The sequence below is a fragment of the Quercus lobata genome, chromosome 6 (assembly GCF_001633185.2).
Source record: "Quercus lobata isolate SW786 chromosome 6, ValleyOak3.0 Primary Assembly, whole genome shotgun sequence".
NCBI lineage: Eukaryota > Viridiplantae > Streptophyta > Magnoliopsida > Fagales > Fagaceae > Quercus > Quercus lobata.
The window spans coordinates 16,971,817-16,996,826 of NC_044909.1; the positions used below are offsets into that span (position 1 = coordinate 16,971,817).

The window sequence follows — 25,010 nt, forward strand, 5'->3', positions numbered from 1 at the left end:
TATTCAAATCCAGAGAGTGATTTTTGGTCGACTTAAGAAGAAAACACCCAAATCTTATCAAAATCCACCCCCCTTTTCCCGTCCCGACAAAACAATAAAAAAAACCGTTTTCAAAAGCATGAATGAGAATATTTTATTCCATCCACCATATGCATATCAAATCCGAAGCAAGAGTCAGGAATTGTCAGTACATCAGCAGGGGGAATTTAATGGAGAACTTGATACTAACAACATGCTACAAGAATCTAAGGCCCAGCTCTTTCATCATCCCCTATATTTACATGTGCCATATGTGCTCATTCAGCTTGTGAAATATCAAAGAAGAGCAAGAATCAATTACAGGAGCAAATGGCAACAAAGGCTGGTTCCCTTGGGAACATTTACAGGAGGTTCAAGCCACAACTTCTCATGGTTCTTGCTCAGATAGGCTATACATTTTTATATTTTATCACAGAAGCTTCCTTCAATCATGGGATGAATCCTCATGTCTACATAACTTACAGACACATTGTAGCTGGAGTAGTCATGTTCCCTTTTGCCTATTTTCTTGAAAGGTACGTATATATTTTCCCCTTTACATAATCTCTGTATGACGATGAAGGGCAAAGTGTATGCTTTCGATGTTTAAACTAGTTGTCAAAGATTGATTTTATCTTTGATATATCAATTGTATGATTTATCAAAATATTATCTTTGAGAGTTTTCTAAAGAATAAAATGGAGGATGGACTAACCAAGAGTTCTGCAATTTAACTGTTTGACACTTCCTAATGTGTTTATGGCATCTAGTGTTCAAATCTTTGCAATTTAACTGTTTGGCACCTCCTAATATGTCTATGACATCTAGTGTTCAAATCATTCATCTTTCGTTATAACTATTGAACTATATATATATATATATATATATATAAAGAACTGCAATGAACAAATCATAAAAGAATAGAATTGAATATGGTGTATTATCAACAGTGTGTTACTATTGTATTCTTAACATTCTAGTGTTTGTTTTTTCCTCTTAATAAATATAAAATAGATCTTCTAGAAAAAGAAGTGTAGATGATATTTCACTTCCAATTCATTAAAGAAATGAGAGAGAGATTCCTTCTAATCATTTTATTCCTTTTTTTTTTTTCTTTAAAATTAGACTCTCAAACAATAGAATAGATAGAAAGAAAATATATTTTAAACCATTCTTTTCCTTTCCTCCCCCTAAATGGACTCACTCAGAATGTGAAATATCACTTTAACAGCTTAATTAGGAGGAGGGAAAAGAATGGAATAAAAATAAATGAAAATAATAACTTTAGAATATTCTTTCTTTCTCTTATATGAAATAAAAAAGTTTATTATCTTGTTTGGGAGCTTAAAGTGTGAGGGAATGGAATGGGTAAATCATTCTTTTCCTTTCCTCCAACCTAAATAGACTCATTCGGAATGTGAAATATCACTTTAACGACTTGTTTAGGAGGAGGGAAAAGAATGGAATTGAAATGAATAAAAAGAATAATTTTAGAATATTCTTTTATTCTCTTATATGAAATGGAAAGTTCATTCTCTTGTTTGGGAGCTTAAAGTGGGAGGGAATTGAATGGATAAGCGGAAACACTTATTCTGCTCTATTTTTGCTAAACCTCAAATTTTCATTCCCCCCATAAATGGAAGGAATTGGAGGAAATGAAATTAGATTTAATAAATTTTTTACTAAAACTCCAAAACACCTCTATATATTTAGCCATTTATTTTAAAACAAGAGTCTAATAGTAATATTGTCATAAAATGATTTCATTCATTTCCCTCTATGTTACTCCCAAACAAGATTACTTACTTTTCATTCTTTTATTTTAAAACATTCAAACAAGGTTACTTAATTATATTATATTCCCTTTTTTTTCCCCATTTCTTTCTCTTACTTAAATACTTTCTATTCCATTCTATTTCTTTCCAATTCAATTTCATTCTCTTATGAACTCCCAAATGAAGCTTAACTAGGTTGTATTTGTCTTCTCATGAAATTTGAGACAACCCGTAACAAAATATAGAATTGAAATTATTGAAAAAGTTTACAAAATAAAGGAAAAATTAAAATTGTTGAAAAAGGGCTCAAATTTATTATTTCCTCCACTTTCCTTTTATAAATTATAAATCAAGTGATTTCTGTAAAATTCCATTATAAATTAACTGATTCAACCTTTAAAAAAAAAAAAAAATTAAGAACCCTACTACGTCTCATTTAACTGCAATTGCATCTCTACCCCACCTAATTGTCTTGAACCACTACTTACATCTAACCTAATACATCTCATGTAATTAGGGATATTATGTGTTTTACTAAATAAGTCTTACAAATTAATATATCAAATTTTAAACATTATAATAAAGTATTTAAGAAATTTATTTATTATATTATTGATGTGATACCAATCATAATTAAAATTTAAAAGAAATTTTAACAATTTCTATTCATCATTCCAAATGTTTTTCAATCATGTCAATGTCGTAACAATTGATCTTTAATTATCTGCTGCAGAAAAGTGAGGCCGAAGCTGACATTGGCTCTTCTGTTGGAAATTTTTGTTCTTTCTCTCCTTGGGTAAGGATTGAATTAAAGACATACTTCTAAATTAAATGCGACATATTGAATAGGCAAAGTGTGTTTCAATTATTGCAGGGTGGGTTTGACCCTAAACATGTATTTTGCAAGTTTGAGATACACCTCTCCTACCTTCGTTGCATCAATGGTCAACACCATAGCTTCCCTGACTTTTGTAATGGCGGTCGTACTAAGGTAGGATTGCTTATTGATGAGCAAAATCCTGGTATTCTTTCAATATATTTATGACTATTTGCTTCACGTTATGTTTTAATCTTCATACAGGATGGAGGTTCTTGATCTTCGAAATCGTCGTGGGATGGCAAAAGTTCTTGGAACTTTGATCTCCTTAGCTGGTGTAATGACAATGACATTTTACAAGGGGCCTATCATGAGAAATCTATGGCACCCTGTAATCCATATTGAAGGAAATACTGCCACACATGAGAACTGGTTAAAGGGTTCTATTCTAACTATTGCAAGCTGCATCACTTGGTCTATATGGTACATCATGCAGGTTTTGCCCCAACTTAAAACTATGAATAGTACTAGTTTCTAAAAGGAGGATTCATTTACATTTTGTAGAGATAGTACAAACCTCTATCTTGGAAAATCAGAAAGATTTTGAAACAATAATCATAAGCAGTGAGAGGCTACAAACATAATTAAACCAGGTTACGTCACAACAACATGGTGGCATACAATAACTACATTATAAAATAAGATACAACAATTCGAGACGCAACAGACGTAACAACTAAAAATAGTCTGAATTTTAAGTATTATTATCACCAATAGTATAGAATTCCTCTGAAAATTGTATAGACAGCAATGTAATCGGCATATGCAGATAATATTCCTCTGAAATTTGTAGGCATTTACATTAAAAAGATATCCTGCCCAACTGTCACTGACTACATGGATGAGCTTCGTTGGAGGAGCACAATCTGCTGTCTTCACAGTTATCATAGAACATAAACCAGCTGCTTGGGCCATAGGATTCAACATTGACTTCTGGTCCACAGTATATGGTGTAAGTATCACTAGTTTACTAATCTAGATATTCAAATTGAGAAATGCTATGTTCACAATATTTTCACAATAATTTCAAAGGGGCAAATTATTACTGGCTATTACTAGTGGGCCAAAAAGTAATTTCAATGGTGGGTTCAAATTAGAAACAGTAGCAACTTACCACTTAGGATTTGTTGTAAAAATATTGTGGACGTAACAATTCTTATTCAAATTTAATATTTTGATCATGGATGTCACATGACAGGGAGTAGTGGTCTCTGGTTTAATCATATTCATTCAATTGTGGTGCACGAAAGAGAAAGGACCAGTGTTTGTGACCATGTTTAATCCACTTTCAACAATATTGGTAGCAATTCTAGCATACTTTGTCCTCGGTGAAAAACTATACATGGGCAGGTAATTCAAAATGCTTATTATTGCTCTTAATTGTTCTATTGCTACTACAAAATATCACAACATTTTCACAATGGTTGAGGTGTCATTATTCTAGAACCCACCACCACTAAAAATAAGATTCTTGTGAAAATATTGTGGTATTTTGTTGTGTCATGGATCTTCTCTATTGTTCTACCTATATTTGCTCTATTGTTCTACTTATATTTGCATCTAAGCTACTAGCACATACATGCATTCGGAATGTACCAAAAAAGCTTTCATTATTAATTTTTACAAATGGTTGTGCATGCATTTCATATCTACCTAACTGCCAAAGTTGGCGAAAAGTAAATTTAGGACTTCATGTGTGCCTTGTTCAGTGTACTAGGGGCAGTAATAGTCATCATTGGCCTGTATATGCTGCTGTGGGGTAAAGAAAGTGACCAGGACGTCCACAACAATTCCCAAGAGCAACCTTGCTTGCCTTGCAAAGAGCGTAAGGATAACAAAATACTGCTAATTACTTCAGCAGATAAGGAAGTATCACAACGTGAACCTTAAAAGATTTTAATTATTCATCTGAAAGGCATAGAGAGAGGTATCATCGTGATGCAATGCCCAAAAAAAAAAAAAAAAGAAACCAAATTGCAGGACAGCAAAAATCAAGAGAGAAATTTCGAAAGGTGTGTGAACTTCTGCATCAGAGGTATCAGAGAGGTTGAGAAAATAACCCACTGCTACGTATATGTGAGTTTATTCAGCAAATCATGCAAGAATGTCAGATTGATATGGAAATTGAAAATCTTTATGTAACATTCGCCCTCAGATCCCCCAATAAATCACAGAATCCAAATTCATCTACATCCACTTTTGTTCATTTTATTATTCACTTTTTGGTATAAGTTTAAGCTCATCTACATCCACATGCACAGTTCATAGATTATAGCATTCAGACTATCCTAATTCAATAAAGTATTTGAGTAAAAAAGCTAATAGATGGAATGCAACACTGATAATTTCTCCATTTATGGACAAGAACATAAATTGTGAAAAATGTTTTGACTTAATAAATCCATTGTCTAAGTTGAGCTCCCCTAGAGAAGTGAATTGTCACTGAAATATTAAACATGTAGTTCATCAATGAAACCTCACTGTAATGCGGTCTTCTGTGTTATACATACTCCAATTCATATTTTCTTAGTAGATAACTTTTCGATTCTTCCAGGAAATTTAAAGACTTTCAAACATCTCCAAATTGGCAAAAAATTAAAATTGTAAATGTACCCCCAAAAAGTTTATTGCGAGAGACTGCAATATTTTATGTGCACTGAAAGCATACAGTCAACTTAAATGATTGAATTTAGAAAATCAAGGCCACCAAACTGCACATTTTGCCAATGCTGCCATGTATTCGCTAATAGTTGAATTTAAATGCCAGGCATACTGAAACAGCAGCCGTATATACACGTCAACAGGTAACAAAAATGGTGAATGGTAGTAAAATAAAGCATCTAAAATCAATATCAAATAATTATGCAGCAGGGGGCCTGAGCTCATGATCATGAGATGTATCGCGGGCAGCTGGAGGCATGTATTGCCACATTGGGACAAAACCATAGCTGGGAAAAACTGGCATCTTGTTTGGCCCAGCATGATATGCAGCTGGATGGCCTGGCATAAACCCAGCTGGTGGAATGGCCATAGCTTTCAATTGTTGCTCCATCCTTTCCTTATCTGCCTTCAGCATGAGTTTCTCTTCACGAAGTTCATGCTTCTCTGCCTGCGGCAGAGGAAAAGAACATAAAAATTGCTATTACTAGCTCATCCAGTAATGCAATTTCATACAAAAAGTAGATTTTAAACAATTCACCCCCTTAATCAGCAACAGAAAATTAAAAATACCCTCCCATAGTTCGAGCAGCTTATCATGTAAAAATTATAAAACATTGAATACCAAAATATTGCAAAAGTAGGGAGTTAACATCTTTCTTCCGTTATTTTCGTTTATTAGAAAGTTACACATGCACCCGGTGGATTTACACCCACGACTCACTCTATCATCTTGCTCTTGTAAGGTGACGAGGTATAAATTTGTTTTTGTTGATATAAGTATAAGGAGAGGAGGTATCATTTGAGCTAGAGCATATTGGCCTTTATTCCTTATTTTTCCACAAACATACTCCTTATCTATGTGAACTTCCATTTACTAGAAAAAGGTCTACAGTGATTATGGCAGTTTAGATCAGAGTCATCAGACCATTTTGAACTACCCATACTTTTCTAGGCATCAATTCCCAATAACCATACAATTTTCTTGAATAATTCGATAATTGGGGGAGGAGGGATTTGAACCCTGGATATCTCAATTGGAAAGATCAGGAGGTGCCTACTGGTTAAACTACAAGGCTCTTGGCAGCCATACAATTCTAACTTATCCTATCCTCATCATTCTCTTGAACATCAGCCAATTTTATTCAGCTGACAACAAGACTAAGTTTTACAACTCAATAACTGCAGTTACTGAATATTAAAAGATAACAGTAACCATACTTGTAAGGTAACCATTAGCAACAAAAATATAAATTTACCAAGTTTAGTAATTCATTTGTAGTTAGTTCATAGTACACAATGAAGCATATATCTATAGTGTAGCAAAAACCATAGATGCCATGGCTCCCCATTGGGAACTGATTAGGCAATGCTATAAATCACTAAACTGGGACCAGATAACAGGTACTAGTGTCCTAATACATTTTTCAGCGAGGCATATTTTTGTTAATGACATAAAACTATAATATCTATAGCTAATTATATTCCTTTAATACTCCCGCTGTCCCCTTCTAGCATCTTCAACTTCTATTAAATGCTAAAGTCCCTTTACTTCTCCCAAAAGGAACAATAATCTTACGTAACTCCCAAGTAATTTAAAGTCTAAAATGTCTTCTATTAATGGATATAGTCAAGGTACACACCTGGGAACATACCGTTTCTTTGATGTAAAGCATTTTGCCAACTGATCGTTAGAAGCAACAATGCAACAGCAACTCAATAGTTCATTTATACAAATATGAATTATCACAAAAAGAATCAATTTTCTATAACCATAATCATAAGATGGTAAGTACTGATGAAGTAATATCCTCAATAAACAAACAATAATAAGTTATAACAAGAGAAACAAACTTAGGAACATGGGGTCAGGAAGAAGCTTGGTAATTCAACAAAATATCAAACCAGGAGAGTTTTCCCAAATGAAGTAAGAGGACAACGTAGGCATATGCAAAGCACAATTTATCAAAAGGAATATTGACCTTTCTTATGCGGTAAAATGCATCATATATGACCAACTGACCTTTAAACTTTTTATTTCTTCCTTTAGTTTTTCATTTGTTTCTTTAAGCTCTTGAGATTCTGATCTTAGTTGGTTCAAAACTCTGATGGCATCATCCAGTATGGCGTGCTTGTCAATTTTGACCGGTCTATCAGGATCCAAAACAGAACACAAGTCTAGAAACCTGCATGAGTCATAAACAACACCTGTCCTTTCATAAACCTTACTAGGAGAAAGCTAGAGAGAGCAGAAAACAATAAAAGTAAGAAACTACTCATATTATCATTATTCTTGGGAACATATGGTGCAAAAACTGATAAGTTAGGTAAATCGGTAGATTTGTCATTAAAAGCATTGCAAATATCAAATCTTTCATTTCTCCATCTAATATCTCAGGGAACCTATAAAATTTTAACATCTTAGAAATTTGAGGCATCCAAAGCCCTTTTAGACAAAAATCAAGTATCTAATACAAGGTATAATTTCAATATGAACTATACTTCAATTATATAATGGCCATTGCTCACATATCAACTTGAAATCCTGGAATTATTTCTCCAAAGGACGGGAAAAAATAAATATATTAAATGCAGAAATTCAACACCAAATAAAAACAAAAAATCTGATGAAGCAAGTTGCATGCCTGTCATTCAATCTCTCCCTTCGCAATTTCTCACGACAAGCTTTAGATCCTGGCCTGCTGTATGAATCATTGCGGCCCCTGAAAGTTATAATTGTAAGAATTATCATGAACATATTAGAGCTAACACAAGTAGATCAAGATGAAATGTCACCATTACATTTCTAATGGATATCATGGACCAAACCTTTTTTTTTTTTTTTTGAAGTAACGAAAAATTTATTTATTTATTTATTTTTTGATGACATAAGAGAACTTCACTTAGATTAGTTGTTCGTCGCAGAGCATACTGTACAACAATCCTCACTATTAATCAAACTCCTACAGGCAACTGATCCCATCTGCCAGAACCAGTTACTGGGAAACAGGCTAAGCAGTTTATCCTCAAATTTATTAAACTTGCAAAATGTAATCCCGAACGACTAAATGAGCTAAAAAATTCCAAAAAAAATCAAACTCAACAATAAGGGAGCTACGTTTTATCAATCAAGATTTAATTATTGTACAAGACCCAACAACAACAACAAAAAGTATAGAACACTTTAACTTGCACGATAATACATCCTACCTACGTTACAATCTATCCTCAATGAGGTCAAAAAACAAACAACGTAAAATGGGGTTACTCAATTACAACCTATAAATTGTGTTCATTTCTTACAATTAAAAAGAAAAAAGTATACTAATAAAAATTTGGGAAAATGGAAAAACCTCTTCCGTGACTGTGAGGACTCAATTTCGGCGCCGTCTTTCTCTTGCTGAGACAGTGCAACGGCCCCAGAAGATAAATCAGTTTCCACGCCACCACCACTACATCCACATATTATATATAATAACAATAATTGACTTTTCAGATCTCTTTCTTCGATACTTACAGAATTTCAAAAAAAAACCCAACAATATGGAAAGAAAAAAAATTGAATTGAAATTACCTGTGATTAGGCAAACAGAATTCAGAAGAAGGGTTTTCGTCGAAGATGCTATAATTCAGAAAATCCCAATCCTCTGGCAAAGGATCCATTTTTTTTTTTTTTATAACTAATCCAAACAAGCCCTCCCACACCCACCGACCGCGTGTTTTTGTAAAATGAGTTTCTCTCAGAGCGAGTCTGAGTCTCTGGTCTGCTTTCAAAATTAAAATTTGGAAATTTCAGCGCATAGAAGAGAAGAGAAGAGAGAAGGGGATTGTGATTTGTGAGTTAGAGAGAGAGAGAAAGAGAGAGTCACGGAAATAAAAGCGAAGACCAACAAAGTTGGACCACGTGCAAGGAATCCATTGGTGATGCACGCCGCCGCGGCTTTTCTCCACCATCAAAAACACTGTTGGGAATTTGTGTCCATTGCACGTGGCTTAAACTCACGGAATTCGGGATTCCCTGTGCTCGACATTTGTAAGATTGTTTGTGGGGGTAACCAATGAGGTACCGACACGTTCTCAAACTTTTATTAGCAATATTATAAACCATTTTTTTAAATAACAAATAAATTTTAAATGACAAATTGTTATTTGATTATAATATAAATTCATTAGTGATGTCACTTTTTTACCTACTAATAACAATTTATCACTTGAAATTTATTGTGAAAATATTGTAGACATAACATTTTTTCTTTTAATTTGAAAGATGTTAAAAATACAAAAACTTTTATTGACATCCCTGGATTTGTGGTAATTACAAAAAACTCCTTGAGATTTTTATATTCACCAAAATTGACCCTTAAGATCAAATCACATGATTAGTAACACAAATCAATTGATGAGTTTTCTTAATGCAGTCATATGATTTTCCTGTCATTTTTATATCCATAAGAGATAACAAAAGTAAGTCTCAGGGGTTAATTTTTATCTAGTAACTCTAATGTTAATCTTTCAAAATTATTGCATCCAAAAAACAATTGGTATATTGGTTGGTAGTAAATGGAAATTATTATAAAGCAAATATCATAAGTTGAAATTCTATCCTCTCTATAAATAATATAATTATAAAAAAAAAAAAAAAAAGTATTGCATCCAAGATATTGCACCGGAAATTTATATGTGACAATGAATATAAAAAATATTATATCAAAATTAATTTTTTGATTGTTTGGCGGCACATTTGTGAAGGTTACGTAGTAAAATTTGTAGTATCTCTAATTAATTAATTTATATATTTATATAACTTTCTCCCTACACAATAGAAGAAAACCCTATAAGGTGTACCAAGATAAGAGTTACAAGCTTGGAATTCAAGACCTCATCAATCTCATAAGGCCTTAAAAATTACTAGAGTTACTCACAAGTGTCAAGAACATATACATAAACTATTTTGTGCATATCATCATTAGCTGTAAGATGATTTGTTAAGTAACAACAAGACAAGTTGAATTATAAAATATTTTAAGAGAGAGAGAGAGAGAGAGAGAGAGAGATTTCTCAAATCAAACTCATTAACGGCTCTATATATTTTAAATTTGTTCTAAATTCAACCAGATTGTGGATTGTCTTTGAATATTCATTTTAGAAAACATATTGTGAAGTCCATATGTTTTATTGGCTTTATTCGATGACAAACTTTTATGTATTTTCTTCTTATTTTAACATGAAAGCAGCAGCTTTTGACCTATCTTGCGACCTTATGCGACCTGCACAGTGCACGAGTGACACATGGTAGAAGATTTAAAGCGACTACTGACTAGACAAGTTGCAACCACATCATATAATCCAACACACATTCTATGCATGTTGAATGTGGCTATAGAAAATGATCTGAGTAAAGGTTTGAAAACTTAGGGTGCTATCTCAAACCCAATATTATTGATGGCTTTCTGTTGGTGGTTCGATAATGGTATCTCCGGCAAGCCAATTCAAGAAAGGACTTCGGGAAGTCGATTAGTTGCTAGTCGAAGCTTGAAGAGTTCAAATACATTAGGGATATGGTTTTGAGGGTTCATAGTTTCTCTTGTATTACAATTATTTATATAGTGGAGATTTTCTGACGGTGTGGTTGGGAGACAGGTTTTTCCACCCGGAGGCTTAGATTTTCCTTTTCCTAAACATTTCCTTGTGTTTAGCTTTGGTTTGCTTTTATTTCCGCATTTTCATATTTCTATTTACTTGTTTTAGCTTTTAGTTGCTTATGTTTGCTATACGGAATTTGGTTAATCACTTACATCTAGATAATTATTAGTTTAATATTAAAAATGATTAATTAAACCAATAAAATGGCTTTTGAGTTCTAAATATATCTAGGGTGGTATCAGCTTCATTTCAATTATGATACACAATTTTTTTTTTTTTTTTTTTTTTTTTTTATGTACATGAAAATTTTAAACTAATTGTAAATTATATCATCATTGTTGATTCATCTTTTGCGTGTAGGCTAGGATTTTTTTTTTATTTAAGCTAAGAAACAACATTCACATTTTAAACCCCCCCCCCCCCCCCCCAAAAAAAAGAGAGAAAAAAGTGCATTAAACATCAGAAGTCCTTCGTATCGTAACCAGGGGCTTTCAAATTTTTTTAGTACTAATATGTTACATATATCACACATGCCCCCGGATACAAAAGACATTAGGTTGTAGTTGTACATAAGGAAATAGGAATCATAGGGGAATGGGGCTAAACTAATAATGATTAAAAAAAAAATTTAAAAAAAAAAAGAAGAAGAAAAGAAAAGAGGTAGTATAAAAAAAGGAATTACACAACCTAATACTAATACTAATACTAATACTAATACTAATAGGACTCTATAAAAAAAAAAAAATATATATATATATATATAGTATAAAGGAGTAAAGGATGCCTCACATTAAAAATAAATAAATAAATAAATAAATAAAATTCTTTTGATACAAGTCTCTTTTAATTAGTACCTTAGAGTTTTTGTTGAGTTTTTAAAGCATTCAGCACTTAAAGGAATTGGACAACTTGCTGAAAAAATGGTAGAAATGAAAAATGATGTTTCATATTCATTGGTTTACTCATTAGTGACCTTGACATTGATCTTACCAGTTGCAATAGCTATTATTGAAAGAGCTTTTTCAGTAATAAACATAATTAAAAATCGACTACACAACTGAATGGGAGATCAATGGATGAATAATTGTTTAGAAAGATATATTTAAGACTATTGAGTGTGAAAAAATCATGCAGCGGTTTTAAAATATGAAAAATCGTCGAAAGCAATTGAGTAAATTAAGATAGGTGTGAAAAGCCAAATTAAAGTTTACATTTTATGTTAGATTCTACATGACAATTTCATTAGCATATAGTTGCTTATTTATTTTGTTATTAATATTGATTAATTTTTTTGATTAGTTTTTTACTTTTAATCTTGTCTTTTAATTTTGCCCTCAGACCTAAATTCCTGACTTCGTCACTGATCGTAACTGGGTACCTCATGTTTTTTTTGTTGGAATTGGTCCACTTGGTCTTATTTGTGCATGTGAATTGAGAATAATTGGTCCATGGCGCACAATATTGGCCATGAAGAGCAAATTGGGGATGGTCCACGTCTCAAAGAAATTCATGTCAGCAAATTTGGAATCCTAGATGGACTTGTCATTGGTGTTGTTGTCGCCCTGACAGCTTTCACTTGGCAACAGTTTATGTTTATCAAATTAAATAAAAAAAACCCCTTGGCCAAAACAGCCACTACCAATAAAAAAGGTGCAATAGTAGATGTATTTTATGGTAAGTTTCCAATGAGAGACAAAAATCCAAAGAGAAAAAAATTGCATAGGCCCTTGTGACCAATACCAACCCCAATTAAGCCAAACATGAAACGACAAGAAGAAATACAGCAAGAAGGAATAGTTGAAAGAAAAGAGGTAGAGCAGTTGGTGATCCCACGGCTGAGCATGGTGGTGGGTAGCGCTCAGCCTTAGGGAGTCACCTACCAAGGCAATTTCAATCATTTTCAAGAGGAGCAAACCTTCTTTTCTGTCATCAGGATCATATTGATGCTAAGGATGGGGCCTAAAGCATAGACATTTGGAAATAATGCATGATTTTTAGCTATGATTTTAAGTGCTCTATTAGTTGTAGGACGCAACAGTGACAGAGCTGCCACGAGTTAGCCGAGAATAAGTGTAAGTGATGATTATTATGATGAATAAAGTTTATTAGCAAGCTTCCCACAGAAAATAATTATTCAGTTATTTGTTTGTGAAAGAGAGATATGTGTTTTTCTGTGACAAAGAAATATGTGAAATGAGAAAAAATGGACTAAGAAACCTAATTCTTCTATTTTATTTATTTTTTATACATGCATAAATACTTTTGGGTATATATATATATATATGGTTGGGTTCAAGTTACCATTAGATGTGAATTTTGACAAATCCACCGTTAGATTACATTATCTTTATATATTTTTTATGTTTGCAAAATTTCAAGGTGATAAAAAATTAATAGTCATGTCATCAATCAATTGTTTAAATTCAAGTTTTTGTAAGAATATATAGAACATATAATTCAACGGTGGGATTTTCAAAATAGGAATTTTGTAACAAGTTATTGAGTGGTGTAACATTACTTAGAGTTACACCAGATGTAACTTGAATTCAATCCATATATATATATATATATATATATATAGAGAGAGAGAGAGAGAGAGAGAGAGAGAGAGAGAGAGAGAGGTTTTCAAGTTACATCTAGTGTAACTCTGAGTTGTGTTACATCACCCAATAATTTGTTATTGAATTCATATTTTGAAAATTCCATCGTCGAATTACATATTTTATATGTTTTTAATATGAATACCAGTTTTCATGTCAATTAGATGGTATTTATTATTTAATCCATAAACTAATTTTTTATGCATTATTTTAAATTACAAAAATTTGAATTTAAACAATTGATTGATGACATATGTTTTAATCTTTGATCATCTTAAAATTTTGTAAGCTTTAAAAATATACAAAGATAATGTAATCTAATGGTGGATTTTTCAAAATTCACATTCAATTAAAACATATTGAATTGTATAACATTGTTAAAGTTACACCCAGTGTAATCCATATATATATATATATATATATATATATATAAAGATAAAGAGTTGGGTTCAAATTACACCTGGTGTAACTCTAAGTAATGTTATATTACCCAATAACTTGTTATAGAATTCATATTTTGAAAATCCCACATTTGAGTTATATGTTCTATATGATTTTAACATTCTTGCCAATTTTCATGTCAATTGGATGTTATTTACCATTCAATATATAAACTTGAATTTAAACAATTAATTAATGACATGGCTATTAATCTTTAATCACCTTGAAATTTTGCAAGTATGAAGAATATATGAAAAATAATGTACTCTAACGATGTATTTTTCAAAATTCACATTTAATTAAAAAATATTGAGTGGTGTAACTTAAACCTAACTCATATATAAAAGTATCTTGTTAATTTAAAATACATAATCAATTTGAATTTAAGTATAAATGCAATAATGATGATTTTCAAACTAGATTTAGAACTTGAACCAAATTTATTTCCTTTGCATTTCAAAACTCCAAAACCTAAAAATGGATTAGGTTGACAAATATGTTAAATGTAACTCACTGCCATCCCTAGCAATTTAGTTCAATAACAATTAGGACAACAAAATACGTGAATATAATGGGTCTATATCCAAAACTCGAAGTTGAATGGATGATCTAACATTCTCGAACTTGGAGCTCAAGCCCAAAGATATACGTGGATATAATGTTTATTAATATTTGTTAACATGGATGTTTAAATTTTTTAGGGACATTTGCTCATCCTTAATGTAATGATAGGGAGAAATACTAAGGTGTTTGTTAGGAAATTTGAAACCTTCGATCATTAGACCTATCCATTGAGACTATAAATGTAACCATCAAATAAATGTGTACGAAGAAAATTTTAATTGAAATTCAAATCAAGTTTTCCTCTTCCGAATAGGAATGAAAATTTTGAGGAGCAATAGTGGCAATTACGTATTAGCATATAGATGATAGACGCAGTACATGAGGGATGGGCCCATTTGATCACTAAGGAGTGAGCTAGGTGAGGACCTTCCAAATATGAAAGGACCATTTCCGAAGTGATACTGAATTTTGACAAAAGTGGAAACCAAGCTATCGTGGCTGACATAAAAAGATCTTAATAAGATCCAATTCTGCTTATCCAAAGCAGGAGAGTTACGTCCTTACTTGCAATATCCACGATATCTTACACCACTTTTATAATAAATCATAAATGACAGATTGTTTCAACAAAAAAAACAAAAAATAAATGATAGATTGTTATTGATGAACATAAAAGTAATTTAGTTTTAAGTTTAAATTAGAACAAAAATAATAACTTACCACCTAATATATTATTGTTAAAATATTGTAAATGTAGCTCTTCTCAACCTGAATAAGGTCTAACTGAGCCTTTTTTTTTTTAGTCAAACCTTGATTTTATAATAAAGTTTTGAGAATTTCAAATTTTAAACTTAATAAAGTTTAGAAAGGGTTCACAAATTTTTTTTTTTGGGGATACAATGGACATTTTATGCATTGAATATCCACTAGATATTGCTAATGTGATCCTTTAGGAGAATTAAATAATTTCTGGTGTTTTCTCAAAAAAAAAAAAAAAAAATCTAGTGAAAGTCGACAAGGACTATTACGGCCACGGCAAAGGAATTTACCTAGGTTCGGTTAAAACAAAAATAATCGCTACTAAGGCTATATCAGCAGATCTTTTGGCCTGATATTCATTCTTGAAAAGATGCAGGTCATGATCCTGAGGCTACATAATGATAAAAAAAAAAAAAAAAAAAAAAAAAAAAAAAAAAAAGCCTAGGTTGAAACTGACATCCTATCTTCAATATGCTTCACACTGCATTGCATACCTGATACCTCTTGCCACGGTGAAATTGCGTCCTCAAACTGCAATTGTCAATTCGTCATTTGAAGATTTTTTTTTTTTTTTTTTGGTAACAAAAAAGAAATCTTGCATTTCCACTAATTGTTACAGAATAGAAATATTTCTATAATATGATCTTAAAATGACTAATTTTCACCTGCTACTAGTCAAAGTTTACCAGTAGCCACCACCCCTGGCCTTGAACTTCAATTTTCTGAAATAACTGCTCTGCTAGTCAAAAAATACATGACACCGGAACATGAAAATTTTGCTGGAGTATGATCAATATCAATATATCACGAATAATATAGCAAAAGAAGTGGATGAGAAAACATGAAATTCATTGAACATAGATTATATAACAAAATGAAATTTTATTAAAATAGCTTTCAGCTTTGTTTTGTAGTTGCATTTTTGTCAATACATCAACATTTAACATTTGGTGAGAAGCAACTGATTAGTACAAAGCTTTTCTAATCAAGAAGCTGTCAAATAATCAGATGACATGAGCTTCATTTTTAAGCTTGTCAATCAGCTCGTCCACAGAAGAAACTATAACCCCTGCTTTTCTCTTAGGAGGTTCGGTGACCTGAAGAACCTCTAAATCGGATTTGATTTCGATGTTTAATTCCTGTGGAGTGTATTTCTTTATGACCTTTGATTTTGCTTTCATTATGTTGGGGAGTGTTGCATACCTAGGTTGATTCAGCCTCAAATCAGTGCTGCAAACGGAGCACAAATAAAACTCATCAAAGTCACAAGAGATCAAGTTACAACACATGCACATATACACAAGCAAGCACACGGTAAAAATCTGAGGCTGGATCTGGACAAATCATTATTGTAAAGCACACTTTCATATTATAACAAATAAATAAGAGAGGCCTTCTCTAGAAATTATCCAAGGCAAGTGTGTCCCCATCAGCAAGTCTGCATAGCACTATCTTTGAAAGCAAAGGAAATTAAAATTTGGCCTTAGAATAGCAGAGCATTTGGAATCCCTTTATGAGTTGCAAATACAGTCCAGCAATATATATAATGCAAAAAAAAGGCGATTCTCTTTTTTGATTTTTGCTCCAGTAATAATAATAAAAATAAAGATGATTCTCAAAGACCCAATAAAGCAAACAACCAAAAAAGGCATAATTTTTTACTTCTTCCAGATTACTCCATTTCATAAGTATTCAATCCCCCAATTTAAAATAAATGTGACTGAGGGATAATATTGAAAAATAAAAATAAAAATTCATAAGTGATTATGTTAGTGCGATTCTGTTACTTTTTATCTCCTTTCGTTATATGGACTTTCCTAAAGTGGTCAATCTCTTTAAAGACGTTTTATACAAAGGTTAGGACAATCTTGATATTGTCTAAATATTATATAATCTCCATTACTATTTCCTAAATTATAAATCCTTATGGGTGCTAAGTGCTAAGTGCTAAAGTCCACTGAACAAGGATCTGTGCTTCACTCACTTTTCTTCTAAGATGGATCCACTCCACAACATGAAAATAAACAATTTTCAAAGAAAACTATAAAATATGAATAAATGGAGCAATAGAGGCTTCAGAAACCATACAAACATGCTCTAAAAGAGCCCATTTGGACCCAAAAAAAGTTAAATTAAGATATAAAAACTTGTCAACTTAGCAACCGTTATTCTGATTTTTAAAAGCTTCATGACTTGAAACACTCAACCATGTGATCAAGTTGTAGAATGCAGGATTCCCCAGCCCATTTGGCATAGCTATATGACTTATCTGCTGTTTTCTTACATAGTTGATCATTAGCAGGCCAGTTTAGATTCTGCAGTAACCAAATGAATACATGTTACATTTGTTTTGGGTACATGTGGGACCACCTTAACACATTTTCAGTATCACTATTCCAAATAGTGTTTAAGCCACCAAACCTACAATACTTTTTCTTGGAACATCACATCACTATCTTGAAAGAAACCACACATAATATTCTAACATCCAAAGATGATCCCTATGGGCTGTTTATTTAACGAATATGGAGTTACCAAATTCCTAAAAAAGAACCATATATTATTATTCATCATACCTTAAAATGCAAGTTTTAAAATTTCTTTGCAAGCTTTAGTCCATCTAATATACATAAGTAGTTAGAAAGTATATATCATGAACAAACAGAAAGATAAACCCACAACAAAAATAAAAATATTGAAGATGCTTTAAAAATTCTTTTCGACGTTCAAGAGAAGGACAGATCAGGTAGAGTATGTAAAGCTATGGCATTCGTTCTACACAACAAAGTATGTAGGAAATCACTGACCAAAATTATACTCAAAATACAATTTAACACAAGGATATACATAAGAAAGTCATTGCCCATAAATACAATTAAACATAATGGCATTAATTGTTATTCGTTATAAATTTAGTCATAAAGGGCCATTAAAGAATATGATGTGTCATGTTTTCAAAATAGAAGTACAAACAAACACAAAACTGTGAGGAGCAAACATAGTGGAAGTGTTTTATAAAAAATTCATGAGGATGAGATCCTTACGTGATTACAGCTGGTAAGTCCATACATAAGGTCTCAAGACCACCATCAACTTCTCTATCCACCGTTGCCAGTTGCTTCTCCTTATCTAGCACTACCTACTAGATAGCAGCAGTAAATCACAGGGGAAAAAATGTCAAAACAACAGGAACAGCAACAATAACGGCAGGAAAATCACTTGTTTAAAAATTAGCTGAATACAAAGACTAATTAAAAGTTGACACGAAATAATTAGGAAATAATACAATTGTCCTATACTCCTCCAGTTATGTTTAGATTTGACATTCAGGCAGACTGAAAAATAAGTACGGTTATGTTGTGCTATACATAATCCCACCAATAATGGGAAGCCAACAGAAACAAAATGGCATGAATTTGGATACCTAGTAGAATAGCAATCTAATCTTCCCTTATTTAATTGAGTAATGAACCTCTGTTTATATTGAATGTTTACACAGTTCAACCAACCTTTGAAGCAAAGGTCCCCTGTGGCCAACCAAGCAGCCCTGCTACCATTTGCCCTGTTTGATTGCAATCATCATCTATGGCCTTCACACAAACCCAAAAATGAGAAAGAGTCATTCTTCAACAAATATCTCGATATAACTCTACTTTAAATAGTGCACAAAGAAATGGACAAACATTAGGGATTATGGAACTTGATATATACCAACAAATTCGAAAGCAAACCTGTCCTCACCAAAAAAAAAGACGAATAGAATGAAAATTCAACACAAGATATTGCTGTAGAAGAAATTAACACCTAAATGCACCTTTTGTTTGCTAAGAAACACATTATGAGAAATAAATTTAACTGATGCCTGTTTAAGTATTTCATATTTAGTACCTGGGAGTTCAAAAGTCTCCACTCAACTAAGCCAATTGCAAATATTTTGTCTTAGTTAATGTGGATTTCAAATTTTGGCAGCACCAAAAAAATCCATTAGGAAAAAAGCAAAACCAGATTAGAATTTTTTATATCTATTTCAAAATCTTCCTATTGATTCAGAATCCAGCATGAAACTCAATCTTCAGAATCAATCTTACAAACCCACCAACCTGCTAAGTGCTAGCACAGAGCTAATGTTGCAACAGGTCATAGAAGCTGCTATTGTGGTTACCTCTAATAAGAAGAAGAATAAAGGGAAACAAAAATTTGAGTATGTTGATGATGCTATAGGGAAGGGCAATAGTCTTGGCTCCCCTTGAATTTCCATTCACTGAAATTGATAGTTTGGAATTTAAGGCATTTAAATGACCCCTTAAAACAGAAGGTCAGGTCTTTTATTCTTAGACTAAATATTTCACTAATTTGCCTTGTGGAGACTGAGGTAAAATAGGAGAATGCTAAAATAATCAGGAAAAATATTGCACCAGGGTGGGATTTTATGAGTGATAACAAAGTTTCATGATCTGGGGAGAATTCCGATTTGTTGGAATAGCAATGACCTGGCTGTGACTAAGTTCCAGAAATCAGACCAGGCCATTGTGATATGAGAACTTCTAGTGGGGATCTGAAATGTGTTTCCTCCATCTATAGTGGTATGGAAAGGAGGAAATATAGTCAGTTGAAAGTGAAACATCAGACTGGTTGCACTTAGCAGCCCCTGGTTTTTGGGGGGTAAGTTTAATGTGGTTAGTAATGCCATTGAGAAGCTGAATGGGGAGGGCAGTCTATGTATAAAACTGAATTTTGTCAGTGTCTCTATAATCTGGAGGGTTTAGATATTCCTTTTATTAGTTCTCATTTTACTTGGAGCAGCAGGAGAGAGGACAATGACTTTGTTGTTAAAGCTGGGCAGGGTGATAGGGAATATCAAGTGGTTGTTCCAACAAGCTTGGGAATATGAAGTGATGGGAACTCTAAAGTCGAAGTGATGGGAACTCTACAAGAAAATAAATCACTTAAAAATGCTGGTAAAGAATTTAATAGAGAAGTGCTTGGTAATTTGTCCCAAAGGGTGGTTGAAGCCAGGTTGGAGCTGGAGGTTGCACAAAAGGAAGCACTTGTTCATCCTGGCATAAAAGATTTCTTAGCAAAGAGAAGGAAAAGCTACATGCCTATATGGCTATAAGAGGTGTTGAAGAGGCCATGTTGAAGAAGAAGGCTAGAAACACCTGCTAATTTTTACAGAAGACCCAGAATAATGCTTTTTTTTACAAGGTGGTGAAGATAAGAACTGCCACAAACTCTTTTAAACGCATTTATGATATCAAGGGAGACTCTAGACTCATTCCCTTCTGCAACACATTGTACCAGTGCATAAAAAAATCTTAATTCTTAGCTAATAGGTTGAAGGGCTATGTCTCAGTGATTTTGTCAGCAATTCCCAAACAGCGCTTATCCTGAGTAGGAATATTGCTGAGAATGTTTCTCCATGCTCATGAAATTGTGATGAATTATCATAAGGTTGAAGGGCCAGCCAGGTGCACCATTAAGGTGGATTTAATGACAGCCTATGAATCTGTTGATTGGAATTTTATTTTTCACTGCCTGTCAGCCATTGGGTTCCCTCCTATGTAAGTCCACTGTATTAAAGAATGCATAACCTATCAATAGCTGCCTAGTGGGTTATTTTAAGTGAGCATAGGGATTGAGGCAAGGTGACCCCTCTCTCCTTATTTGATTGTTATAGATATAAAAGTGCTTACTAGATTGTTAAGCAATTCTGTGAAGGCTTCTAAGGCTATGTTTGGTAACTATTTTTGCCTTTTGTTTTTAAAAACTTGTTTTTAAGAATAAAAACAAAAAACAGTAAAGGCCTCCTTCTACATGCTAAGGCTTCGACTATCTTCACCGAATTTGGCAGAGTAATTTTCTGGCTCATAGCAGCAACCAGTCTTCCTGCCAAATCTGAATAATGACGGCTAAAAAAGTCTGACTCATTATCTCTTCTTTAAAAAATCTAACCCATTACCAATATAATATGCTATCATAGTGCCAACTCCAACCAAAGATATAAAACCCCATAGCACGGGTTGTAAAGACAAACGGAATGGCGAGAGGGAGTGGAGTAGGGAGTCAGGGAGAGATAGTGGTGGGTTTGGCAGCACATTTTTCAAAATTCCTTCGCATGGTATTATCTTTTTTTTTTTTTTAAATTTATTTTTATCCAGGACTCGAATCCTGGACCTCATTTAAGTGTACCCTTCCCTGTGTTTTCTAAATTGAAAATACCTCTTACCTATTCTCAGTTTGCTTTGAAAATTGAGATTTGGAAACTGTTTTTGTTTTATGTCTATTTTGAGTTACCAAACAAATTTTTTGATCTAGAAAATAGAAAATTAGGAGAGGAAAAAAAAAAAAAAAGCTGCCAAACATACCCTAAGTGTTTCAAATTTCATCCTAGATGTGCTAAAGTTCAGCTTTCACATTAACCTCATGGATTTTAGTGCAGCTGAGGTAACCTATGTTTTCTGTCATTAAGAAGGTGTTATCTAAGTTCAATAAACTCTTTAGTTTTTTTTTCTTTTTCTTTTTTTTTTTTTGGGGGGGGGGGGGGTGAGGGGAGTTAGATTTTCTTGGCTAACACAAATGAGGGGCTAAAGAAGATTCTACAGATAATGCTTCAAAGAAAGGTAAGTAGCTCGTAAAGTTTGTGCAAAAGATTGTCAGCCTCTTTTTGATAAAATTACTACCAGAATTGTAGCTTAATCCTCAAATCACCCCTTCATTTATAATTGCAACTCCTCCAATCTATCTTCAATGGAGTCTAGTTAGTGATCCAAAAAAAGAAGGTGGATTGAGAATACAAAGAGTTGGAAATTGGAATAAGGCTTCAGGTGAAGCATATTTGGAATCTTTTTGTCAAAGCAGGTTCTGATTGGGTTGCATGGGTCATGGGTGTCCATGAATATTTGTTGAGAAAGAGGGATTTTAGGGCTATAAATATTCCACTAGAAGCTACTTGGGGATGGAGGAAGCTGCTTAGACTTAGAAATCTTGCTTGCTAGGTGGTTCCTAAAGCACAAAATTGGGCATGGAGAATATGTTTTCCTTGGGTCGGACAATTGGCACCCAAATGGACTTTTGCACCCTAAGTATGGTTTTGGGATTATTTATGATGTTGATGGCAACAGATAAACTAGAGTACCTAGTTTTATATCTAATGGTAATTTGTGTCGGATGTCAACAAGGTCTGTTGCTTTGGTTGAGATTTCAGGCTAAAGCATTACAGGTTAGTATCACTAAGAAAGACTCTGTTGAGTGGTTTGCTGCTAAGTGTGGTATTTTCTTAGTTGTGCTGAAACCTGGGTGGCAATTAGATCTAAGGTCCCAGTTGCTGATTGGTGGAGGTTGCTTTGGCACTCGTCAAATATACCAAGACATGCTTTCATGGTTGGCTACTAGAGATAGATTGACTACCCGGGTTAGACTATTGAAATGGGGTTATCAAGGTCACTATTTTTGAACATTTAGTAGGGGTTGTATAGAAATAAGGGATCACTTGTTCTTTGAATGCCCTCTCACCAAGAGAATATGGCTGCATATTGAAAGCTTTATGCATTACTCAGTTAAGAAGGCGGACCTGGTGTGAAATCATTCAATGGGGGGAATGTAAAATCGTTAATATGCAAGGTTTCTTGGGCCACTACTAAATATCCCATTTGGCTCCAAAGTCCGAAGAAATGCAAGAGTATTCAATGGAATGATCAAGAACAAGGAAAGCATTATTCATGCTTCCAAATGGGATATAAAGGCTAGTATTAATCACTGCAGGAAGTTTGATTACTCCTTTCACTTACAGAACAAAAGTCTTTGTAACCAATGGGTCATTCTTTGCTAAGTGTTAATTGAGTGAGTGGGGAAAACCACCTACAGGGGCCTTCTTGCTGTCATTGGTTTGAAGAATCCACTTTGCCCATTTCACAACCGACTCTGGAACAAAAGATTCAGTTAGAGCTTAGTCCTGGGGCTATTTGTCACCAGCTTATATTTTTGTCAGTTTTATTTTTTTCCTTAGTTTGTAGCTGTGTTCCTAAAGTTTGTGGCTGTTGCCTATTAACTGCTTGTTGTATGAATTGTCGTGATTAATAAAGGGACAAAGTTTCTCTCCAAACTACTTTGGAGAAAAATCGTTCAAACTCCTCCAATATCTTTCTTAGATTGCATTTTTTTATTATATCCATCATGTTTGCAAAATTTCAAAAAGATCAAAACATCAATAACCATGTCACCAATCAAATGTTTAAATTTTAAGTTTTTGTAGTCTTAAATTATGCATAAGAAATAATTTTAAAGATCAAATAGTAATTAATATCCAATTTAAACGAAATTTGATACGACACAAACAACAGCGAAAATTTCAAAACATATAGCCCAATTGAAAGTGAAAAAGGGGAACCTGTTTGCCGAGAATGAGAAGACCAGGTTTCTCAAGTTCCACAAGGGCCTTAAAAAGCTTGGCAACAGAGAGTGGATAGAGAGGTCCAGTGGCGTCGACATGAATAGCTCGATCAGCGCCCATAGCCAGTCCAGTTCTGAGCGTATCGACGCACTGAGCTGGACCCATACTGACAGCCACAACCTCAGAGGCCATGCCACCCTCTTTGATTCTTAGAGCCTCCTCCAGCGCTATCTCGCAGAATGGGTTCATCGACATCTTCACGTTCTGGGTCTCCACACCCGTCTGACAGATCAATAAATATCAAAATCAAACATTTAACCCCCAACAAAAAAACAGTGTGTGTTTGTGTTTGTGTGTTTGCTTACTTTGTCGGGTTTGACTCGGATTTTGACGGCGTAGTCGATGACTCGCTTTACGGCCACCATTATCTTCATGTTTGGTTGGTGTTGGGAGAGATTTGAATGTCAGAACAGAGTTCCAAATTCCAACGGAATTATATTCCATCTAAATACAGAACCTACTTCATCACATGTGCCACGTATACGCATAAAATACTAATGGATTATTAATAGCAAAATTATACACTACTCCAGCATCATGCTACTCCTGTACACATGCATGCTCTCAGGAAAATGATCATCGAGCATTTGTACAGCTCGATCAAAAATTTCTTATTATAGCATAAAAATCTTTTCTTTTCTTTTTTTTTTTAATTTTACATACTTTTTAAAATAACCCTAATCAATTATATATTTTACATTATATTTAATTAAAATATTAATTTTTTAAATTTATTTTAAATTTTTTTTCTTTCGTTACACACAATGATTACCACCTACTCTCTTCCTTTATAATCAAGATACATAAAAAAAAAAAAAATATACAATTAAATGAAAAATAAATAGTGTTAATATAAATTTATACAATTACTGTAACAAACTTATAAATTTACACAATTATACACAGATTGATGTGAGCCATTTTTTAAGTAAAATTGTTTAAATTCTACACCTTTTTATATTATACACTACTGATGTGAATGCTCTCACTTTCAAATCTTTCTATTTATCCTTCTTTATTTTTTATTTTATTTATTTTTAAGGAGATTTGAAAGTGTACAAAGACATGTCATTTAGAAGTTGTGGCACTCTCTACACTATTACATCATGAAAATAAAATCATAATCGTTAAATGAACTATCTTCATTTTAAGTCAAGTAAAAGAGGATCTTGTTGGGTTTAATCATGCCTTTAATTAGCGGAACTCACCATTCGAGTAGAAAGAGA

At 33.1% G+C, this 25,010-nt stretch overlaps 3 protein-coding genes across 4 annotated transcripts; 1 reads left to right on the forward strand and 2 right to left on the reverse strand.

The window, feature by feature from the left end:
• The first annotated feature begins 298 nt into the window (after positions 1–298).
• LOC115994754 (WAT1-related protein At5g07050-like) lies at positions 299–4,860 on the forward strand. The gene is made up of 7 exons (XM_031118995.1): positions 299–554; positions 2,527–2,589; positions 2,668–2,784; positions 2,875–3,106; positions 3,464–3,622; positions 3,869–4,020; positions 4,380–4,860. The coding sequence occupies exons 1-7, from the start codon at positions 349–351 to the stop codon at positions 4,558–4,560; spliced, it is 1,110 nt and encodes a 369-aa protein (XP_030974855.1). The 5' UTR covers positions 299–348; the 3' UTR covers positions 4,561–4,860.
• A 455-nt stretch (positions 4,861–5,315) lies between these two features.
• LOC115994755 (transcription factor bHLH104-like) lies at positions 5,316–9,262 on the reverse strand. Of its 2 annotated transcripts, none has more exons than XM_031118997.1 (5): positions 8,903–9,262; positions 8,682–8,777; positions 7,974–8,051; positions 7,352–7,514; positions 5,316–5,779 (listed from the first exon to the last, which is right to left on the reverse strand). In XM_031118997.1, the coding sequence occupies exons 1-5, from the start codon at positions 8,989–8,991 to the stop codon at positions 5,531–5,533; spliced, it is 675 nt and encodes a 224-aa protein (XP_030974857.1). In that variant the 5' UTR covers positions 8,992–9,262; the 3' UTR covers positions 5,316–5,530. The 2 variants fall into 2 exon arrangements, with proteins under 2 accessions (XP_030974857.1, XP_030974856.1); XM_031118996.1 differs by having other exon boundaries at positions 8,682–8,780; positions 8,903–9,259.
• A 6,940-nt stretch (positions 9,263–16,202) lies between these two features.
• LOC115950743 (electron transfer flavoprotein subunit beta, mitochondrial) lies at positions 16,203–24,353 on the reverse strand. Its single transcript, XM_031067979.1, has 5 exons — positions 24,090–24,353; positions 23,722–24,006; positions 18,845–18,925; positions 18,380–18,474; positions 16,203–16,565 (listed from the first exon to the last, which is right to left on the reverse strand). Exons 1-5 carry the CDS (start codon positions 24,156–24,158, stop codon positions 16,340–16,342), a joined length of 756 nt encoding a protein of 251 aa, XP_030923839.1. The 5' UTR covers positions 24,159–24,353; the 3' UTR covers positions 16,203–16,339.
• Positions 24,354–25,010: the final 657 nt, after the last annotated feature.

Bases quoted from the DNA above. Each gene is read 5' to 3' on its own strand.
- LOC115994754 (XM_031118995.1), top strand. From the start codon at position 349: ATGGCAACAAAGGCTGGTTCCCTTGGGAACATTTACAGGAGGTTCAAG. The intron at 555-2,526 runs GTACGTATATAT...TATCTGCTGCAG, and splicing joins TTTGCCTATTTTCTTGAAAG to AAAAGTGAGGCCGAAGCTGA. The intron at 3,107-3,463 runs GTTTTGCCCCAA...TGAAATTTGTAG, and splicing joins CTATATGGTACATCATGCAG to GCATTTACATTAAAAAGATA.
- LOC115950743 (XM_031067979.1), bottom strand. From the start codon at position 24,158: ATGAAGATAATGGTGGCCGTAAAGCGAGTCATCGACTACGCCGTCAAA. The intron at 24,007-24,089 runs GTAAGCAAACAC...TTGATCTGTCAG, and splicing joins TCCGAGTCAAACCCGACAAA to ACGGGTGTGGAGACCCAGAA. The intron at 16,566-18,379 runs GTAAGGATCTCA...CTCCGTTTGCAG, and splicing joins GACTTACCAGCTGTAATCAC to CACTGATTTGAGGCTGAATC.
- LOC115994755 (XM_031118996.1), bottom strand. From the start codon at position 8,991: ATGGATCCTTTGCCAGAGGATTGGGATTTTCTGAATTATAGCATCTTC. The intron at 8,052-8,681 runs GTTTTTCCATTT...TATAACTTTCAG, and splicing joins TCCTCACAGTCACGGAAGAG to GGGCCGCAATGATTCATACA. The intron at 5,780-7,351 runs GTCAGTTGGTCA...CCTCTGCCGCAG, and splicing joins AAGAAATAAAAAGTTTAAAG to GCAGAGAAGCATGAACTTCG.